Source organism: Diadema setosum, chromosome 7 (assembly GCF_964275005.1).
Source record: "Diadema setosum chromosome 7, eeDiaSeto1, whole genome shotgun sequence".
NCBI classification, from domain to species: domain Eukaryota; kingdom Metazoa; phylum Echinodermata; class Echinoidea; order Diadematoida; family Diadematidae; genus Diadema; species Diadema setosum.
In genome coordinates this window covers 33,074,642-33,097,265 of record NC_092691.1, presented here as the reverse complement: position 1 = coordinate 33,097,265, position 22,624 = coordinate 33,074,642, and the positions used below count along the sequence as shown (strand labels likewise).

Here is a 22,624-nt window from a genome sequence, read left to right as displayed (position 1 = left end):
AAATAGTAATAAATATTATTTGTTTAAAGTAGATAAGATGTATATAATGCACACGCTCAGACATACTGGACCCTCATTATATGGAATTCTTTGCCAGATAATGTTACAAATTCTCAAACTACAAATATTTTTAAGACGAATCTTAAAAGATATTTGTTTGCTAGATGGTTAGGTTTTCCATTATGGAACACACGATGATTATAGATAATTTTGTGGTTTTTGTTTTCTGTGGGTTTATAATGCGATTAATCACCGTTACTTAATTCTATAACGCAAATGTATTTTCATTATTTGTATCTGTTTTTGTTGTATTTTCATTTGTTTCATGTTGTGATTGTAAAACAATATTGTTTCATCTTATTATATCTATTTTTGGGAACTACCCATCAGACAAGACCCTTGTCGTTTGTAGTTTCCATGTTTCATTTACAGTTATCATATGTTAATGTATTGCATGTTTGTGTACTCGTTCCCTGTCCTCAGTTTGTTATTGTACAAAAATATGTTTTTTAATAAAACAGAATAAAGTTCAAGTTCAAGTTCTATTCATGTAATCAGGTAATGGGCTTTAACGAATTTGTAGACAAACGGGAGTTTGTGGCGGCAATTTCCCCAGTGATGCGTGAAGAACAACGTTGATAATGATCTTGCGTGTGCGTAGTGTAATTCTTTTCTTGAATAATCTTTGTGCCCTGCTCTCTCAGCCCAGCATGTTTTCAATGAGATTGTAGACGCCAGTCAAATCACGTGTCCGCTGGAGTGGATGAACATTGACGTTCCCGAGAATCTTCGGGATTACTACGACGGCGCGACACAGATTCCCTATCGTCGTACTCGCTATGATTTCGACACGGGACACTCATCCAACAGGCCACGGGAACAGGTCAGTATGGTGGAGCGGCGCCATCAGAGGGCAGTCATAGATAGATATTTCAATATTTTTAATATAGATATTTCAATATAGTAGAGCAGATAAGCCGAAAAATTGTGCAAAATTTGACTACGGCATGAAACTTTCACCAGTGTTAGTACATGTTATAAGATTCATTTTAAGATCGGTAGGTAAGTGTGAATTGACCTCTGATGACCTCCAGAGGTCAATGACCTCAAAATATGATAGAAATAGATATTTTGCCTCATTGATGAATGTTAAATATGGTAATGATGTACTAAAAACTCACTTTTTTGTTACAGTGGAATTGTCTTCATGTTCCATAGAACCCTGACAGGTTTCTACCTTTGACCTCTCATGACCTCCAGAGGTCAATGACCTCAAAATATCAGAATATTGATATTTTGTCATTGATTAATGATAAACACGGCAATGATTCTTTTTGACTCGCGGGATAGGCTACAATCCTTTCTCAGGCAAAGGTTCTGAATTATCGGGTCGTGCTCAGTCTGCACACCATGAGCTGAACACCATATCAAGTATACGTATGCAATGATTGTGTGCAATGATTTGGGAAAATGCATGGAGAAATCAAAATACATATGTACATGTTTATGTATTTTACGTGAAATCAGTTCCCTTCTGTTGTCTTCATCAATCTTGCAATGTTGTTGTTAATTATTTTCCCTCTCCATCACGAGTATAATATGGAACGTGTTGATCATTTCACGTGAAGTTGTTGTGATCTCGGAAAATGCAAGGCTGTATAGCAGGTGGCCTATTGCAGGTGGCCTTCAATTTGTTTTTCACATTATATTGACATGTATAACAGACTGTAACTCACCAAGATGCCTCTTTAAATGTTTTGAAAAAAAAAACTTCTGCTTGATTTCACACGAGCGGATGATTATCAATTGTCTTTCTGCTATCATCGTGTGTGAAACAAAGTATTGTTTCTCTTCAAAAGATAGCGTGCCAATTAATCTGCACTTACTGTTGGTGCTCTATACAAGACGTTCCAACCCACCTCCAGCCTAGACATCCGTAGGCCTTGTTTTGTAGAGCGGGATCTGAACATCTCTCATGAAGCGAGACTTTTCTTTTCTTTTCTCTTCTTTTCTCTTCTCTTCTCTTTTCATTTCTTTTCTTTTCTTTTCTTTTCTTTTCTTTTCTTTTCTTTTCTTTTCTTTTCTCTTCCCCACTAACAATGTGAAACAAAGTATTGTTTCTCTTCAAAAGATAGGTTCAAAGATTATACCTTAGGTTGGTGCTCTAAACAAGACATTCCAACTCACCTCCAGCTTAGATATCCGTAGGCGTTGTGGTGTAGACATGGTCAATAGAGCGAGACTTTTCTTTTCTTTCCTTTTCCTCACTGACAAATACGTTTAGCACGAAACATAGAAACATTCACACATACTGTTTACATTTCCTATCACATGCTTTTAACATCGGAATTGTCACATTCACATTTTCCCGGAAATTTTGCCAAGAACTTTTCAACACAATACATGTTCAAAATAAACCATTATTTTGTTCATACATAATTTGATTAAAGGGGCATACTTATCACCGTCCACGTACTCGAACAGTTTTCGCTAAAGATACAAGTATGTTTACAAGACTGCAAACAGTAGAATGATTTGCCCCTTAAAAATCAGACTACATCTCTTGAAATGTCTTCAAACGTAAATTAAAGTCATTCCTCTTAAACGATTTCTCTTATATAGATGCATATATTATATGATACTTGTAGTCCGCGTGTTGGTACCAGTACAGAAAAGATGACGAAGTAGGGTGGTAACGCATTTCAGTCCAACAGTGCTACCTATTCAGACCAAACTTATGTCATTGTCGACCTTGAGGAAGACGAATGTATTCGTCGAAAATTTGGTCTGAATAAATAGCACTGCTGGACTGAAATGCATTACCACCCTACTTCGTCATCTTTTCTATAAACACCTACTGTCCTACTTTATTTATAAGAAATATATCGCATTTGTCACTTGCTGTCTTTTTTCTTCTTTTTTTTCTTCCCCGGGGACATGGTGACATGCACTTCATAATTCCATGTTCAATTTTCCTAAAGAGTACACCTAAACAGGGGCGGCAGAATGTGTGTGTGTGTGTGTGTGTTTTCTAAGAGTGGGGGGGGGGAGCAGTGGAAAGGGTCAATGGTCGATTTTTTAATTATGCTTTTCCCGTTTTCAGCATGCACCAGACAGATTAATAATAGGCCAACCAATGCTCTCTATAGAACATCATCATGTTTACCATTAATCAATGATGCTAAACATCAATATTCTGATACTATGAGGTCATTTGACTGTCAAGGTCATCAGAGGTCAAAGGAAGAAACCTGTCTGTGCTCTTTGCAATATATGAAGACAACGTCATTATTGTGTAAGTTCCCAAAAGCTCCTTACGACTTTCATTTCATTCATTTCATTTCATTTCACACATGCATGTTCACATGCATGTTTTTTTATTTTCATTTCCAATCAAACACAGGTAATACACTTTGACATGATTTCATATATTGGAACATAATAATACACATTGGTTCTTAAAAGAACTTCATCGAAATGAAAATTGAGGGGCTGCTAAAAAGCGAACTTGTAGATTGCAGTCCCCTCACTTACGTTACATTACTACAATACATTAATTATATATGACTTTATAACACAATATAAGCCGGCGACCACAGAGGCGGATAGATATTGGATTGGTCATCACATTTACAGCTTGCCACTCTAACTGATTTCTCGGCTCAAACATGCTTTATTTTGTAACTAATTTACTAACAAACTTCATTTCCCTAAAGCATTTCATTGGCTCAATCTTATTGGGGTGCGGTGTTCACTAGGAATTAAAGGACAAGTTCACCTTCATCAACATAAGGATTAAGAGAATGCACCAATATTAGTAGAACACATCAGTGAAAGTTTGAGGAAACCTGGACAATCGATGCAAAAGTTATGAATTTTTGAACTTTTGTGTTGGAACCGCTGGATGAGGAGACTACTAAGGCTCGTGATGTCATATGAGTACAACCGTACAAAGAAAATGTAAAGAAAATTCAACATATTTTCACTTTTTTTCGCATAATAAAAGAGCACTTGACTTGCCTCTTTCTAAAGGCAATGGGAATGATATTACCCATAACATATGTCAGTAACGAGTCAAACGAATGTGTACTTTTTTTCAAAAAATGAAGTTTTGTGAAATTCTCTTTATATTTTTCTTATATTGTTGTACGCATGTGACATCATACACTGCAGTAGTCTTCTCATCCAGCGGTGACTGCACAAAAACTTCAAAAATTCATAACTTTTGAACGGATTGTCCGATTTTCCTCAAACTGTCAATGATGTGTTCTACTGATATTGCTACATTCTCTCAATCATTATGTTAATGAAGGTGAACTTGTCCTTTAATTCTTTATTGGTGGGGCTAAGAACCCCCCCCCCCCCCCCTCCTTAGCCACACCGTCGGTACGGGACCAAGCAAAAATTTGCAAGTGTAAAAAGTCCTTCAGAGGGATAAATTCTGGCAGGAGGGCGACCTTCCAGCTCAGAAGATCATTTATGTTTGGGGATCAGAGGATAAAAACACGGTATCATGTCATTCCCCGTAACTTGGTGCGGCGGGACTTTGGTGATGGAGAGCCATTGGAACTGACCACTAGTCAGAAAAGTAGCCAATGTCTAACTCATAAAATCCTATGACCATAGAATACAAATAGAATAATTTTTTGTTGTTGTTGTTGTTGTCAAAATCCCCTTTTGGAGAGGGGGTTTTGACAACAACAACAACAACAACAAAAAGGGAAATAGCTGGAAGGAAGATAAACGTTTTCATAAACTCCAAGAAGGGGAAAATACTGAGCATATTGACGTCACAGGGTGACTAGGAAAACGGATGCAGTGTTCTGTTTTATTTTACTCTCTATCCTGTTCTATTCTATTCTATTCTTTTTTATTCTTTATTTTATGTGCTAGTAGCCATCTGGGCTACAATGGTAAAACAGATATGTTTGCTTTGTACATCCTCTATAGATCACCAGAGGTCAAAGGTAGAGCCCTGTCTGTGCTCTTTGGAATATGAAGACAATTTCATTGTAAAACAGAAATGCTTGTTTTGTACATCTTAACCATGTTTATTATTAACTTATGACACCACAGATCAATATTATGATATTTTGAGGTCATTAACCTCTAAAGGTCACCAGAGGTCAGAGGTAAAAATCTGTCTTTGTTCTTTGGAATATGAAGACAATTTCATTGTAAAACAGATATGCTTGTTTTGCACATCTTAACCATGTTTATCATTAACTAATAACACCACAGATCAATATTATGGTATTTTGGGTTCATTGACCTCTAAAGGTCATCAGAGGTCAAAGGTAGAAACCTGTCAATGCCCTGTGGAATCGGAAGATTTGTAGTACAAGTGCATATTTAGTGCAGCGTAACCAAGATCTAGGCCTTTCATTCACAAATGCCTCCAAACATCAATATTCTGATATTTAAAGTTCATTGACCTCTGGAGGTCATCAGAGGTCAAATCAGACTTACCTCTCGATCTTAAAATCAATCTTATGGTATGTATTAACACTGGTGAAAGTTTCATGCTTTAGAGTTAAATTTTGCACAATTCTCATGATTTTGAGGGCTTAACTGCTCTACTAATACGTTTTACCTGAATTATAAATTTGTGAATAACGGTCATCTTTTGATAAGCCATCAGAATGACTAGACATTTATCATCATTAATTTTACCTGACCACTTTCGCTCACACATCAAGAGACTTTACATGGCTCAAAATCCTCGTACCTATTCTATGTAAGTTGCAATTGCGCAGACTTTGTTTTCCTGATTCATTTTAGCCATTTTTATGTTTACATTATCATGGTTGTTAAAAAGAATAAGTTAACATGAATACGCAGATGTATAGTGACGAATTGTTGCTAAAATATACAAGAAACAAAGACATACAAATTTGGTACATAGATGTTAAAAACAAAAATGTTCTTGTGTTGATACAAGATGAATGCAGCGTCGCCTTGGTTGGACGGCACGGCGATATATGGACCAAACCGGGTGTGGGAGAACCAGCTGAGGTCGTTCCAGGGCGGTCGACTCAAGTCCCAGGTAATCGACGACCAGGAGTTCCCAGCGTTCAACTACGTCGGACTGCCGTTGACGAACCCAGCTCCGGCCAGCGAGCACAAGATTTACGACGCCGAACGTCTTTTTCGTAAGCTATGCATTATCATTCGTCACTGAATAAGATTCTTGCTTCCCGATTGGTCTACTGTTCGTCACCTGACATTGAAAAATAACTGTGTGTATGTATGTATGTATGCATGCATGTATTGTATGTATGTACACATGCATAGATATAGATTCAGATATAGATATAGATATAGATATTGATATAGATATAGATATAGATATAGATATAGGTATAGATGTAGATATGGATATGGATATGGATATAGATGTGGATATGGATATGGATATGGATATGGATATGGATATGGATATAGATATAGATATAGATATAGATATAGATGTAGATGTAGATGTAGATATAGACATAGATATAGATAAAGATATAGATATAATAATACATATACTACAAATTTTGTCTCCTTTATAAATGTCTCCTTAGCTGATTGTCACTTTTTTTTTCTTTTTACTAATGAACGAGGCGTCCACATTTTGTTCATATTCATTGTCCCTTGTTTCATATTCGGTTAAACTGAGCCATACGTCGGTGAATTTCTACCGATGTATTTTTGCACAGGGTATATGACTCGTTATTTTATTATTTCTGTGCACCAATTTAACCCAAAAAGAAATGAATCACACCCATATTTCATGAATCGGTGGGTGGGTGCACTCATCAACTTCAGAAATATTCTAACATCCACATGACTACACCTTTGGAGCTTAAAGAGGATGACTAGTAACTGATCAGTGGGAATCAGTGGGAATGCTGGGGGCTGATTGTTCCAATCCTTGTGGAATTCATTCAAGAGTACAATATATATCTTTTGTTGTGTGACAATCATTTGCTTCAGGATGGTCTCATATTCAAGTAATGTGCAGTTTAATGTTTCCAGGTTAGCATGCCTGTACAGTGACGGGACGATCGTCACCGATCAACTGCACGTTACTTGAATATGACACCTTTCTGAAGCAATTAATTTTCACACAACAATAGATATATAATGTACTCTTAAATGAATCCCACAAGGATTGGAACAATCATCCCCAGCATTCTTACTGATTCCCACTGATCAGTTACTAGCCATCCCCTTTAAACCGTTCCAAACTTATTAAAGTCATGCATCCCATTCTCACCGATTCGCTCAAGCCTGCACATTAGATGTGTACCATTTCTTTTGCTATCGAACAGTTTTGATTAAATGCTGAAATGAATTCAATTCAATTCAACCGTATTTTCATTTTCATTAAGTAAACAGGGAAAATTATATACAATGCATTAGCACTAATTTAAAAAAAACCCGTAAATTAACAAAATACATGTGATCATGAGTAATAACATAGTTGTATTTTTAAGGTATGTACATATGCATGGTACAAATTAAATAAGGATGGGAATGGAAACGGAGGTTCCCACCAAAAAGCAAAGCTTGTACGATATGGGACCCTCAGAAAATACATAAGAGAAAGAATAATGACTTAATGAAACTACAAACAGATATATGAAACAAAATGAAAGAAACCAGTGTCAACTGACATGAAATCAAATTAGGAAGGAAAGAAAAAAGGGAAAAATCATAGATAATGATCGACTAAGAGCTATGTGTGATCGTATTTTGTACTTTTGCTGCAGCAGAAGTAAAATCATATCACCATTTTATAAAGCAAATAATGCAAAGTACTTGGTCGGGGTTTGACCTTCCAAGACACACTCGGCTTTGCCTCGTGTGTTTCAAAGTTTAAAGTTTTAAAGTTACTTTTGGGTGGATAATTCTTGCTATCATTTTCAGTTCAATTCAATTCTCGCTATCGCCAATGACGTAAAAAACTCCTGCGCACGCTAAAGAGCTCTGTCACAGGTGCACTGTGGGATTCCTCGGTCCCTTGTTCGCTCCCGGTTGTCTCACGCGAGTCGCAGTTCCCATACGATTCAATGGAGTTCTTTGTCTGCTTTACGTTGTTAGCCCCTTTTTTTTTCTTGGCTATAATTCAGCTTAAAAGAGTTGAAAGTGTCTAAGCTTTAATGATTTGCGATCACTAGAGTCATGGTTCACTACTGCAAGGCTTCAATTTGCTAGTCACATGATGGAAAGCGAAAAAATCTTCAACAAAAAATACCTCTTTCTAAAGACAGAGCGTGTTGTAAGTACCGGTCATGTGCAGCCCAAACCGGGGCAAGTTTGTCCCATGAGCTATCCCATAATACATCTAAAACGCTGCTCTGCGCACGGCACCTACGTATTGGCGATACCCTCAATTCAAATGAATTTATTGGGAATTTTCTGCATTGAATATATATTACAAATGAAATACAGTCATTTCTTTTTGTTTTCGAGACAATAAAACATACAGTGTGTATATCCGAACATAATTGATATATACGTGTACAGATTGAAGAAAAAGAATAAGAGAAGACGTCAATTGGGAACCACTCGGGATAATGAATCCAATGATCTGACTGAATTAGGCGCATGTATTGGGAGTGTGAATGCAGAAGCCTGTCGTCAAATTAACTTATAGCTTGAAGATACGACAGCCTTAAATGAAGATACGACAGCTTTAAAATCTTATATGATAGCGCAGGAAAAAATACCAATACAAATGTATTTGCATGGAAATGAATGATAGATAGAAGAAGCTCTTCATCGAACCGATATTTTCTACTTGATTTGCGTTTGGACCGAGTTCTTGTTTAAGCGAGTTGTTAATGACGTTGCCTCGAATAAAAGAGACAAGAAACAGAACAATTGAAGATAATAGCGATGGGTCAATTATGATACTAGTGCAGGTTGTTGAAACTATATAGTTACCTATAGAAGCACTAAATTTTCTGTTTCGTAGTTCTCGGAAATCCTCACAGCAACGAAAACCCCGCCCTTCTATCCTTGGGAATCATCTTCTTCAGATGGCATAACTTTTGGGCCGACCGCGTGGCGGCGTGCTCACCGAATCAATCCGACCAGGAGATTTTCAGCCAAGCAAAGAAATGGGTCATAGCTACCTACCAGGTACGTCATAATGATTTCTAGATACTGAAAAAATGTAAATTGTTTGTTGATTTCTCTCATTGGGGTTTTGCACCTTGCCGTTCGTGATTTTTTTTTTTATGTTGTTGTAAAGTCAAGGTTTGCCTGTTTCCTAAAGTGTGACCTTCCTCTCCTCCGTCAAGTTGTGTCTGTATAAGTCAAATATAGAATGATGTAAAGTAGATATAAGTCGACAGGCGCACGCACGAATGCTATAATTTCATGTCGTTTGATTGTTCTACACACGTTCTCTCTTCCTTTTGTGACCCCACCCTCTCTCCAGCAGTTTTTTTTTTCTTTCAGACGTTTCAGTAAATTGACCAGAAATGGTCATCCCGTCGTACCTGTACGCTCATGTCATATTCACTAACAGGTCTGCTGTCGACTGAAATGGGAAGGCTGTGTAAATGTTTGAACGAAAAAGGTGCGCTTTTGTCAGCACACCGAGGGAACACATAATGTACTCCCTCCGAATGGCTAGATAGCTATGTTCAATTTATTGTCAGTGGCTCAGTGTATGAGATCATGGTCTATCAATCACAAGGTCGATGGTTCGAGCCCCAAACAGCAATGGTTGTGTCCTTAGACAAAGCACTCTATCCTCAATACCTGGTCCTCCGGAGAAGATTCAAAGCCGCCAGTCCGGTGGTTGCTTGCTCAATAGCATCCATTCCTTGGCAGTCACATGAAACATATCTATCAAAAGTTCAACTTCCTGTAATAACACGTAGCTTGCGCTCCGTTTGTCTATTACGTCATGATCATGCTCTACATTGTTAGGAATTGTTTCCATATCTATTCTTTTTTCCTTCTCAGAAAATTATCTTTTACGACTTTCTACCGGCGTTCCTCGGGCTAAACCAAACTGACATGAACTTGCTGGATTACTCAGGTGATTCTTCTCCGCCATTGTGTATTTCTATTCCCTCACACCCGGACTTTTTGCCGTGTTGTTGTTACGTTTAGGGATATCCCCAGAAATCGCGCCCTCTTTGTTTTCAAGGAAAACATGTTTGGCTTGTCTATAACAATGCTTACTTACACTTGATATTGGAAAACATGAAGGGTACATCGAACTGTTTGCAAACTTTGTACATCTTTGAAGCGAACCGGACGTGATCTCGCTTCTTAAATATTTGCTCTCAAGCATTATTTACAGTGATTAACTTCACTTTAACTCCTTTGCAAGGAACCATGGGACAATGCGAGAAGATTATTTGGAACATTCAACCTACTGCAGTTGAAGGAACTGCAGAGTTAGTGACGTTTTCTGTGAATGACTCTTAATGATGTTGATTGTTTATTTTGAAGCCAACTTCCTTGACACGACTTCAAGACTTCCGTAAGCATGGAACTTGCACATTTCTTACAGCTAGACCTCAAAGCAAATTTTGCACACAAAGGTAAAGGACACTTGTTTTGGAAGGAGCGCTTTGAACAAGAATGAGGAAGCTCAGCATGTTTCATTTCACATTTTAACGTTTATTCCTTTGTTCACATTTCACGTGAACACAAAAGGAAAAAAGTTGTACAAACAATAAGTACCATGACAGTTATAAGGTGGGTAGGGCTGTAGGCCCTATATTTAAACCGTACATACCGATGACGTATGTGACGGGAAACGGGAGTAAATGGGGGGTTTGGGAGTGATAGTACAGTGTATGATTATTTGAACATGTTTATGCTATTCGATAGGCAGAATTTAAGGGGAAAGTTGTGGGAAGAACCGCAGCATAGTAAAGAAACATGGTATAGAGAGCAATTTGCATGAGACAAAGATTTATGTTATACACAAACAACATGCTTCCGGAAGGGGACTTTGTCCTAGATAAGAACTAGCAAATGAAGAAAACGAAAACGAGAAGAAAATAAACGAAATGCCCCACTGTGACAGACTATCAATATTCATCTACATGTCTATCTATCTATCTATTTATCAGTATCTAGATATTCATGTTTACCTATTCATTTATTTATTCATCTATCTATCTATCTATCTATCTATCTATCTATCTATCTTTCTTTCTTTCTTTCTTGCTTGCTTTTTTCTATCTGTATATGATTATGCATATGTTTAAGTATATACACATACATAGTATATACATAAAATATAAATGACAGTCAAAATTATTTCGTGTTTTCAACGTTTATCTAGCCTTCCTAAACCTTCCGTGATTTAAATTGATCGACTTCCTCCCTGGGTCTAACTCCCAGCTGATGATGATTTTGTTACTCTTTCTTCCTTTTAAAAGGTTACAAGGCGTACCTCAACCCGGGAGTCTCAAACGAATTCGAGTCAACGGCGATGCGGTTCATACAAACCATGATTCCACCGGGAATGTACATCAGGTAAACAGAAGACCTGCATGTGAATGCGCGTCATGGTTCGAAGGTCATTCTCAGAGCTGCGGTTTGTTGAAAATGGTTATGTTTATAGCTTGAAACAAACATGAATCATTGATTTCCAGATGTTATATATGGCATGCCTGAATAAATAAAGATGACAGAAAATTGTGTTTTCATCATCATTATCATGCCATTAAAGTTATAATCATTATTATGATGATGACGACGATAACGATGATGATGATTATCATTATGATCATTATTATTAAGTTGTTATGAATATTGTTATCATTATTGACATTATCGATGTGATTTATTTATTTATGTATGTATTTATTTATTTATTCATTCATTCATTCATTTATTAGGCCAACAAACAGACAATACAGTACAACAGTACAAAATAGAATAGGGGGCCTACAATTCGTTCAATATAATGATAGTAACATAACATATTCTCCTGGTGAACTTATACAGGTCCATAATTCGATGTGGCTGTGATCATCTGATTTGATGTACTGCACGACGAAAAACACAGAGAAAAATAAACGATACACGCCCACATATTCATACATACATACATACAGTATACACACATACATTATACGTTCATACAGGGATACAATCGGGCATACATGCATTCAATACATCGATTAAACACAACAGAACTAATAGACACCAACCTCTCCATTATTCTCACTTGTTTGCTAACCCTCCATATCTTATCACCCACGCAGGAGCAATGTCAGCGACTGCAAATGGCATAAAACTGATTCAGGATACTCTGGACTTCGGCTATGTAACACGTACTGGGACGGCCAGGTACTTTGCAAGTTTTAGTTCCAAAAAGAAATCGAATTTCTAATAGTACTCAAAATTACTTTTTAAGGGGGAAGGTGGGGGTGGAGGGTATCTTCCAAGACACAGTTTAACATTGTTGTGGATCAGTTTAAAACTTTGTCGAACTTCGCTGACTGAGGTACAGCTAATGTTCAGATGGATGTAAAGCACATCTACATAATTTTACATCTGCATCTACAGCACATCTACATAATTCAAATTGTTTTAATTCATGCTTGAGCTTTCACCTGTCCTGATGTCGCAGCACTTGGTGTGTTCTGTATGCAGACCTCTCTTCTTTCTTCTCTCCTCTTCCTTTCTCGTCTTTTGTTCTTCGTAGACCTGTATTGTTACCGTCTTCTCTCCTCTCGGTACTGTCTCGCGTCTTAATTATGTGTGTGGGTAATGTGTGTACGAGTGTGTTGTCCTTGTCATATTTTCCCGGTACACATTGGAAATAAACTATGATTGAATTGATTGATTGAAAGCACACAATCAAGCAGAAGTTTAGAAAGTTTTGCTGTCAGTATAAAAGTGTCTGAAAATATTTGTCATCATCTGGCCAATATAAATTGTGTCCTTGACGGCTTGTCATAACGCTACTGTCAAAGGGAGCCATGGCAATGTAGCCAACGGCTGATTTTCACTTTGTCTATCATTTCGCTTTGATTTTAATCTCGTCTTTTGTTTGTTCGTTTGTTTGCTTGCTTGCTTGCTTCTTTCTTTCTTTCTTTCTTTCTTTCTTTCTTTCTTTCTTTCTTTTTCTCTTTGTTTCTTTGTTTCTTTTCTGTGGCTTCATTGTTGCACTTTATCAGAAATTCTAGTAGCATGTGAGCAGTGTAGCTGCTACTTTACCAAAACATGTTAAAATGCAAAGTAGGCCAGTTCTTTATTAATCTAGACCTCGGGAGAACACTTTGAAAATACCTTGTGGCTGTTTTTACTCAAGGTGGGTTCTATTTATTATTATCAGATGGACGTCAGAGAAAGTAAAAGCTGGATCTAAGTAATAAATTTCAACTTCTTCACCCAGAATATCAATAAACAATCTTATCAACAACATCGTATTCTGTACTAATGAGACTTGAAGGGCATAATGTTATACAAATATATCATCAAATACAGCTGTAATTTGTTCGGGTTTTTTTTCACACAATCGTCTTTGATACCCTTCCATAATGATGCTGATAATAATAGTTATAATGATGATGATAATGAATGAATAGTATTGTTATGAAAAAAGCTGTTTCTCATTATAATGCTGATACTAATATATATAAGATATTCATCCAACTTCATCATGATTCGAACATACAGTTTCTTTTTGAAAGTTTCTTCTACACCGTTGCATTGGGTAAAATAAATATTCCTGTATGGTTACTGACTGATTGTATTTTACATTATTCCGCATTCACAAAATAGATAAGACTTTACAAAGAAATTTTATTGAAAAAAATGTTCGTATACTAATCGTATCATAATCATCTCATATCGAAGTCCCGGTATTGCATGGAAATCTAGTTCATTTGACACATCTTTTGAAAAGCGTGTTTATTCCTGCGGGTGTCACCTGTAGTGCTATTTTACTTGTTTCGTCCCATCGTATTCTTTTCAGCGCCTCTTCAACTTCTCCATCTTCTTCCCCATCCCATTCATTTTTTCCGTCTACAACTATTCGTCTACAACTATTTCTTCTTCAGGTTTCTTACTTCTTTCCTGTTTTTTTTTCTCCTCTTGCTCTTTATTCTTCTTCTTCTTCTCTTTTCACTTTGATCTTCCTTTTTAGTGAATCCTTATAACAAGGATTGTCAGCTAAATTCAGTCAGTCTTGACTAGCGATCTTTACAAACCAAAGAATGCTTAACGTGCGTTTGCAAGTTATATACCATACATTATTACCCATATTAGGCAGTTTTGCGGGGCAATTGTAGTTATTATTTTGATTGGTCTTGAAGGACAGCGGGTAAAACATTTTCGTGTCCCTTCAGAGCGCATCGTGTACAATGTATATTTGCCTTTCCTCGCATGCAACGGTCCGGTATGCCAGAATGTAGTCTGGCTTAATGGATATCATTCCTTGAGAACTACAGAGCTATTTCATCAACTCGTACAATCGTGACTAATGCATTCTGACACGTAGAATCCAGTTTGCATGCACCATAGTTATCACTACGTATAATCACTACTTATCACTATACTAACAATCATAATATATTAAGTAGGCTTTCTGGCCGCAAGGAATAACTTTTGTTTTAAAAGTACATTGTGTTTGGACACTTTGTGACTTCACCAGTATTTTCCAGGATGCACATAATGCAAAGATTAACATCTGTACCATGCTTCTGTTTGACGGTGAATAAAATGATTTAGAACTAATCCTCTTTATGTTGCCGCAAAATCCATCCTGCTTTTGTTTTCTTTCTTGTCTTTTTCGTTTTCCGTGTCGATGTCTCTGGCTCGTCTCAAGACGTTCGTGTTGAAATACGGAATCGACTCTCTCATCTTAGGGCTCGCCTCGCAGGTCGCCGAGCGCGAGGACAACATTGTGGTCGATGACCTCCGAGGTCTGTCTGAATTTCTCCACTTTTTGTTTTTATCCCCCTTCCCCTGATTACTGCTAATGTCTCATCAGAAAGAGTGTGAAAAGTATATTGATTAAAATCACGTATGCTCTCTGCATATATATATTTCATGCAATCATGTTCCTTATACGTACATTTCTAAATATAAAAGTGTTGATACGATGACTGAACGGTAATAGCTTTATGCTCTGAAACTGAAGTGCACCTGAACGCAAATTTGATTGGCAATATCGCGGCGAAGATCCAGATAAGTATAGAGTGTGAGAAAGTAACATGCACATATACAGTATTGCATTCTAGCGCTAACCCTGTATACTTGGATCTGTATTGATAGGTCTGACAAAGACAGTTTCTGTAGTTTTTCTTTTTTTAACTTTATTCATGCATACAATTGTACCTCGACTAGCCCAGAGACTGATCATTATAGTTAACAATTTTTAGATCAAAATCAGACTTATCGTAATAGAAAGCATGTTCTGAAATGAATATCCCAAACTAGGATGAAGTGTGATACTCTAATACTACATTTAGTACTTTAGTACAGCACTTGGACTGAAGTAATCGACGGCCATCTTGATTGGTTTTCAGGGTATTTCTACGGACCGTTCTTCGGTTTCACTCGCACCGATCTCGTGGCGACCACAATCCAGCACGGACGCGACCACGGAATCGCCGATTACTACACGGCTCGCAAGGCGCTGGGACTAAGCGAGAAGAATCTCACGGAGATTATCGCTCAGTGCTCTGGCAGTAGTTGTCCCATTCCGTTGGATGTAAGGCGCGCTTTAATGCCGAAAGTGCTATTTCCTGACATTTTTATCCAGCGGTGTTTGAACTCATGTTGAACCTCATATGGGTCGCGGAACACGTAAGGAAAGGGGGGGGGGGGGGTGCTGCAGAACCTGCACATTTTGGCTCTTATAAAAGAGAAAATCTCAAAAAAGTAAGAAATACATAGCCCCTATAGCATTCCCCGAGATTCTCCTCGTCGAAAATAAGGAATAGGGATGGAGGCTTCAGTTTAATCAAGTTAATTTATAGGATCATTAAATTGTGAAATAAATACCATAATATCATAAACCATAAATTTGGTTTCAGCTTATTAAATGCATTTCGAGGATCATTAAAGCATTAAACAAAAAATTAAGGCTATAGAGTTACAATTTCTATATTCTTGGGAATTCTAGACAAGTTTCTTTTTTTTTATTTAAGTTTTCAATTCAAAATCACTTCCATTTTTCAAGCTTCGTTTTTTGTATATATTTTGCTTATATCCAGGTTATTCTTCCACACAGGAATACAGAGCGAAGGTAGCGCCATCAACGGATATAAGTTTTTCATAAGATACCTACATTCGTCCAGGGAGGTGGAATCGTCAATACATTATCTATCGTAAAGTTCTGTCCTACCAGGGAGGTGGAACCACCTCCCTGGTCCTACGGTTAGTCATTTTGCCCTTTGTTTATAGCTTAAGATTGTCACTTCACACAGGTTTTGTCTAACCTGACTAGCCTATGTGGAGACGCACACGACGTGGACCTGTTCGTTGGGGGCATCCTCGAAACCTCGGCCGACGGAAGCCCTGGGGAGCTCTTCCACCGCTTGATCCTCGATCAGTTCCTCCGAATCCGAGACGGGGATAGATTCTGGTTTGAGAACCGCGAGAACGGGTTAGTGATTGCTCATCGAACAGAAGTTGTCAACAATAATAGCAATGACAAAACTCGGTCAAAGATATAAAAATCCGTATCATAGTCATTTAGAAACATGGGTGATATCGTGAACGGTTATATAACGTTGTTCACGACGCTTTTGCTAAAAACCCTTTATTGATGAAGCATTACTACATAATACGTAAAAAACACACTTGATTACTAACTTTCGTGAACTAATCTCCAGATGTCGCCCTTCCTATATACACTCTCATGTAATACTTATTTTACAATTGAATACATTTTTTTTAAAATACAAAATACACAATCTTTAATACAATCGTGCATCAAGACACGCCACTGCGACAATGCCAGTAAGCTCTGTAAAAGGAAGTTAACAAAATAATTGTCTTCCTTGATCAACAACCTTTTTCTATTTTTACATCAGATATATCAAATATACATGCGCCAAATAAGGAATCAAGAAAAGAAAACATAAACAAACACACAAATATAGGACACCTGTTGCATATTGTGGTGCTAACAACAAATCAAAACCAAATGTATTTATTTCTTCATCAGTTGTTTATCGTAAAAGGACATTTAGAAAAACGAATCGTCAAACCAAGAATGTTAAGCTGATATACATTTCCATATACCAGATTATTTACGGAAGAGGATGTGGAGTTCATACGATCGGTCGACCTCTGGGACGTCGTAATCAACACAACTTCCATCAGCGAAGACTTCGTACAAAAAGACCTGTTCCACTTTGTTCCAGGCAAGTATTGCGATCAATGGTACCACTATTGATAACTATCACCACTCATAATGAAAGTTTACACCACGTTGAAAATGTAGTGGATTCATAATTATGCCAGGGCATTTACAAATGATGATACTATGTAAAGAATATTGCCTTACTAGTGGTGTAATATAATACTTGCCATCCTTGCGGAGTTATAAATTTCCTGGAAGCGCGCAGCGCTGTGGGAAAATAGTCTAGAGGGGAATATGATTCCTCAGGAACTGTCAAGTGATGCAGATGCATTACAACTATAGATAATTAAAGGGGATGGCTAGTAACTGATCAGTGGGAATCAGTGGGAATGCTGGGGGATGATTGTTCCAATCCTTGTGGGATTCATTTAAGAGTACATTATATATCTATTGTTGTGTGAAAATTATTTGCTTCAGAATGGTCTCATATTCAAGTGATGTGCAGTTCAATGTTTCCAAGTTAGCATGCCTGTACAGTGACGGGGCGATCGGTAACGGCCCGTTAAGATCGCCCCGTCACTGTACAGGCATGCTAACCTGGAAACATTGAACTGCACATTACTTGAATATGAGACCATTCTGAAGCAAATAATTTTCACACAACAATAGATATATAATGTACTCTTAAATGAATCCCACAAGGATTGGAACAATCATCCCCCAGCATTCCCACTGATTCCCAATGATCAGTTACTAGCCATTCCCTTTAAGGCAATACTTGTTTTGTTATGTGGTATACATAAATACACTTCATTAATTTTTCATTCTAGCCCCGTTGTCATGCAGCCAGTAAAATTCTCAAATAATTATGCACCAGTCACATGATTGCATGATGACCAATCACCGACCATTATTTCTTTGGATCCTTTAACATAATCCAAATGATATGGTGGCGTTATAAACTGGAAGAAGCAGGTAAATGATTGCTGATGACTGTTTTAGCCAACTTTGACTCGATTCTTTACAACGTGAGATGAAGGAGTTCGCTTAACACGTGTTTTCTGTCTGGTATATGTCTGATTGTTCATTTCTGGATATTTCCGTTACTAATCCATGCGCACTGACAATGAACAAAATGCCTTGATCTATCATTAAAGTGTCATAGAGTTATATTACCCTTGATGGTTTTATATTGATATATTAAGTGAGTTTCCGGTCCTTAAAACCAGTGCAGTCAGAAATTATAAAGACCCGTAGATTGTTACTATAACATTGTCTATTTGTACTACTGTAGCTTGGCTGTCAATTATTTGTTCGTTTGTCGATGTATTTTGGTTTGTTTTAATTGGTTGTTTCTGTGTGGGCACCAACTCCCAGGCGATCAGTGCTACGGGGAAGCTGTGGCGGAGCACAATAATTCCGATCGCACGATCCGCCAAGAGAACCTTGCCCTTTGCGTGCCGCTCGCTCGCTACGACTACTTCACCGGTAGCGAAGTGTCGTTCGGTGTTACCTTTGGGCTCCTCCTCCTCTTCGTTATCGGTAAGAGGACAAACTGAGAGTGATCTGTGTACAAGTAAACAATCATAAAGAAAGTTAAATCAAACAGAAGTGAAAGTGTGAAAGATGCACGCAAATCAGAGGAAGGACAAGTTATAGGATTACGAATAGTCACATGCGTTCAGGCAACAATAACCAGAGACAGTCACATAGGGCAAATAAGAGGAAGTGATGACATCATCACAAACCTTTCACTTAATAGCCAGCATGCACATCACTGCCAGATGCTTTTTAACGAGATGAAAAGGAAAAAAAAAATGTATCCTTATAGGCCTACTTTGTAAAGGGGGAGGTTTGTGTTTGTTGAATTATCGACCGAAAAACTATATTTTCAAACTAATATTGACATAGAAGCAGTAGCATCAACGACATCACCATGTTAAACTCAACAATTCAAAACTTTCTTCGTATATTGTGCTAATTTACTGATACCTCGTTATTATTCTGCCTGCTTGATAAGACCTTTCTGTGCCAGGGACTTTGGACGGTGTGTTCAAAGCAGTCGGGTGTTCTGTGCCAATCGGCACCGAAATCACATAGAGGGTTGTCCATCATTGATCAAAGTCACCTTGTTCATGGAGTAGCAATTCCATGATGCCTACAAGGTCTGCACTGTCTTTACAAGTTTTTTCTTACTTTCGGAATCATCCCTGTTTGGTCTTCCCGATATAATACCAAATCTGTTTAACTCTCATTCAAATTGATCAAACTGATTTTAAAAGGGAGCCTCTACAACAAAATCGTGGCAGAAATCGTTATTTATCCTTACATACCCACTACCTATCTGTGTCATATTGGGACTCCTGCGTGAGGATCCAGAACATCATGCATTGCACCACGATGCTTTTTGTGGGTTCTTCTTTTTCTTTCAACAATGGAGGAGTGAAATTCATGAATACGATAATATTACTCGTCCACTCTTGTCGCATAGGTTGTATCGTTGCCCTGTACGCCATCGCTACCGTGAGGACTCGGCGAATGGAGGCGATCAAAAGGAACAATCGCAGAACTGTCCGAAAGCACCACCCGGAAGACGTTCAATCTTACGTTGGTAACGCATCCTTTTCCTTCATCTCTTCTTTTTTTTTCTTAAACAACAACATCAACTTTAGACAGTAATGGCCAGAGAGAAATGCAACAAAAAGTAGCCAACAAGCAACAAACAACCAACAATAAGTGATGCAATTGACTATACTTCATGTGATAATCTACCTTTACTTCATACTTTACTGGTAAGCGAAATAAAAACAAAAATCCAACAAACTGAATGTCGCAAAGCATTGATAACTATTGACAATACCAACACCCACAACAAAGCGAACAAACGAACTTTATTTATTTATTTGTTAATGCTCGTGACAGCTGTGGACTGGGCAGGATTCGATCAACCAAGTAAGGAGATTGAGGTCAGTCTAGGACCGGAGTACACCATCCGGGTGACCAGCCAACGAAACACCAAGCTCCATCGCACGCTCGACCTCCAGCACGCGCAGAGCATCACCATCTGCCTGAGCCACGACGGCAAGCAGCGCTACATCCTCCTCAGAGTCGACAAGGAGTACGACCTCGTGCTCAAGTTCCACGACGTCGACGACCGGCTGGAGTTCGTCAGCGACCTCGGCAGCTTCGTGAACCGGCAGCGATTAGGCCTGAACATCGAACGCCGTGAGATGCGCGAATACGACCTGCTCCGCACGGCCGTTACTAAGCAACAGAGACAAGTCATCCTTGAGCGGTTCATACGACTGGCTATTACCTACGTAAGCTGAGCCCTGTTACGTAACAAGATGAAATCACACATAAGTCAGGCACCAGCCAATCACAATTGACTATTTAGAGACTTATGTTTGATTTTATGACTTCATTATTTTGATCTCAACTTTTATGCTATAGGGCCCTGGTTACTCATCGATAACTGAAATATATACATATATACAAATATATATATATATATATATATATATATATATATATATATATATATATCACCACATCTTTTGATTCCGTTAAACGAGAAGGTTTAGTAAATGAGACTATAATTTTAGCGCGTGTAAAATCAATTCGGGAGAAATCGAATCAAGGGAATTTGGTGATAATCGAAGCATTGTTTCAAACTAGAAAGTAAGTTTTGATGCTTACATTTGGCCATAGTTTGAAAATTAGGAGGGAACACTTTTAAAACACAGATCATAAAAGAAAACGAAGAGAAGGCACAAACTGACAGAAACAAGAAATTCTGTCATTTTTTCATTATGCATTCAATAATCAATGTACAACCTCCGCAACGGAGAATTCCAAAGTTTTAGTCAGGCAATCAGGACTTTGCTTGTTCGTTTATTTGTTCCATTTCCATCTGAGAAGATGGCTGGATAGCCCATATTCAGCTGGAGTTGCTGGTCTTCCATGGGGTCCAGTTGGATGTAAGGCGGGACCACTTCATCGGGTTAAACACCCTGCCCTTCGGGATGAATGAATGCATGAAGCGGGATCTTTTACGTGCATTAATTGTGACTCTTTCACACACGGGCCCTCCATTTTATGTCCTATCCGAGGGACAGAGTGTTTTGCTTCTTACAAGAGGGGACGGTATAATTACACACAACATTGCCCTGTGGGACCCGGGAATCGAACCGGGGTCCTTTGTATCGTGAGACAGACGCGCTACCGACTGAGCTGACTCATCGCAGTTTTACTTGACAAGTAAAACAATGTTACTCCCTCAATTTACCTTCGACTTTCTCTCTCTCTCTTTCCCGGCAGGAAGGCGACAACCCCGAGGACCTGATGGCCAGCATCGAAGAGATGGAAGACGGGAAGGACATCATGGAATGCGAGCTGTCTCACTACGAGTTCGGCGAGCTCCTCGCCCTCAGGCCCGACTCCCAGTTCGTGCAGCTCATGTTCGAGCTCGTCGACAAGGACGGCAGCGGCTCCATCTCCTTTCGGGAGTTCCTAGACGTCACGGTCATCTTCGCGAAAGGTATCATTAAGTTTTGGCAATCGTGAGTGTAAACTGGTATTTGATTTTTGCTTCTATCATGCCTATGACGTCGTCTTTGGAGACCAACAATAGTCAGCAACAACAATCGGTATCAGCCAGGTACACGAATGAATTAAGGCCTAACCACTCAGTCAAGTAGTCTTTGCTCACGGGAGCACGTAATGAGCTATTGCAGCGAAAGATTATTGTCTGAGCAATAAAGCTAGTTTCTCAATGCATGATTCTTTGAATTGCAGTTAAATCAAGAGATGTCAAAAAACTGAAGGAAACAGTCTACTTTTGAAAGTGTTGTGTGTGTGCATGTCATTCTGTTTTTATTTTCCATTTCTATTAAAACTGTCTTTTTCAACAACAACAACTTGTCGTGACAGCATGTTTTTATAAGTTATGAGTTATCTCAGTATTAGTGTTCTCTTCGAGGATGTCATTGCGTCAAACGGTTGTCATATGGGCTGCATCTTCCTAGTATATGGCGATGTAACTGTGTTCTTCACTGGAACGATTAAGCAAGCAACTACAGTGGTATTTCTTGAAAATGAGCACAAAAAAGTGTCATTTGAATTGACACCAATGCGTTAACTCGAATTCCCTCCTCAGATCTACAGCACACTCTAGACATGTCACTGGGTACCACAACACAGGAAACGATGACATGTTGACTTAAGTGTATCTCTACAGATTGGTGCTCCTGCTCAGACTCATGGCTACCATGCACCTACGTTGTAGGTCCATGTGGCTACTAAGATCATTCTGTAAAACTAATTTTGAAA

The 22,624-nt window shown here is 38.3% G+C and overlaps 1 protein-coding gene across 1 annotated transcript in view; it reads left to right on the top strand.

The window, feature by feature from the left end:
* Nucleotides 1-22,624, top strand: part of LOC140231191 (dual oxidase 2-like) — a 65,306-nt gene that overhangs the window by 19,274 nt on the left and 23,408 nt on the right. Inside the window, 14 exon segments of the mRNA XM_072311339.1 lie at nucleotides 705-883; nucleotides 5,942-6,152; nucleotides 8,969-9,135; nucleotides 9,970-10,045; nucleotides 11,406-11,502; nucleotides 12,237-12,321; nucleotides 14,807-14,903; nucleotides 15,510-15,694; nucleotides 16,413-16,591; nucleotides 17,236-17,354; nucleotides 18,671-18,835; nucleotides 19,785-19,904; nucleotides 20,216-20,613; nucleotides 21,614-21,833. Coding sequence (XP_072167440.1) covers nucleotides 705-883; nucleotides 5,942-6,152; nucleotides 8,969-9,135; nucleotides 9,970-10,045; nucleotides 11,406-11,502; nucleotides 12,237-12,321; nucleotides 14,807-14,903; nucleotides 15,510-15,694; nucleotides 16,413-16,591; nucleotides 17,236-17,354; nucleotides 18,671-18,835; nucleotides 19,785-19,904; nucleotides 20,216-20,613; nucleotides 21,614-21,833 — 2,298 coding nt within the window.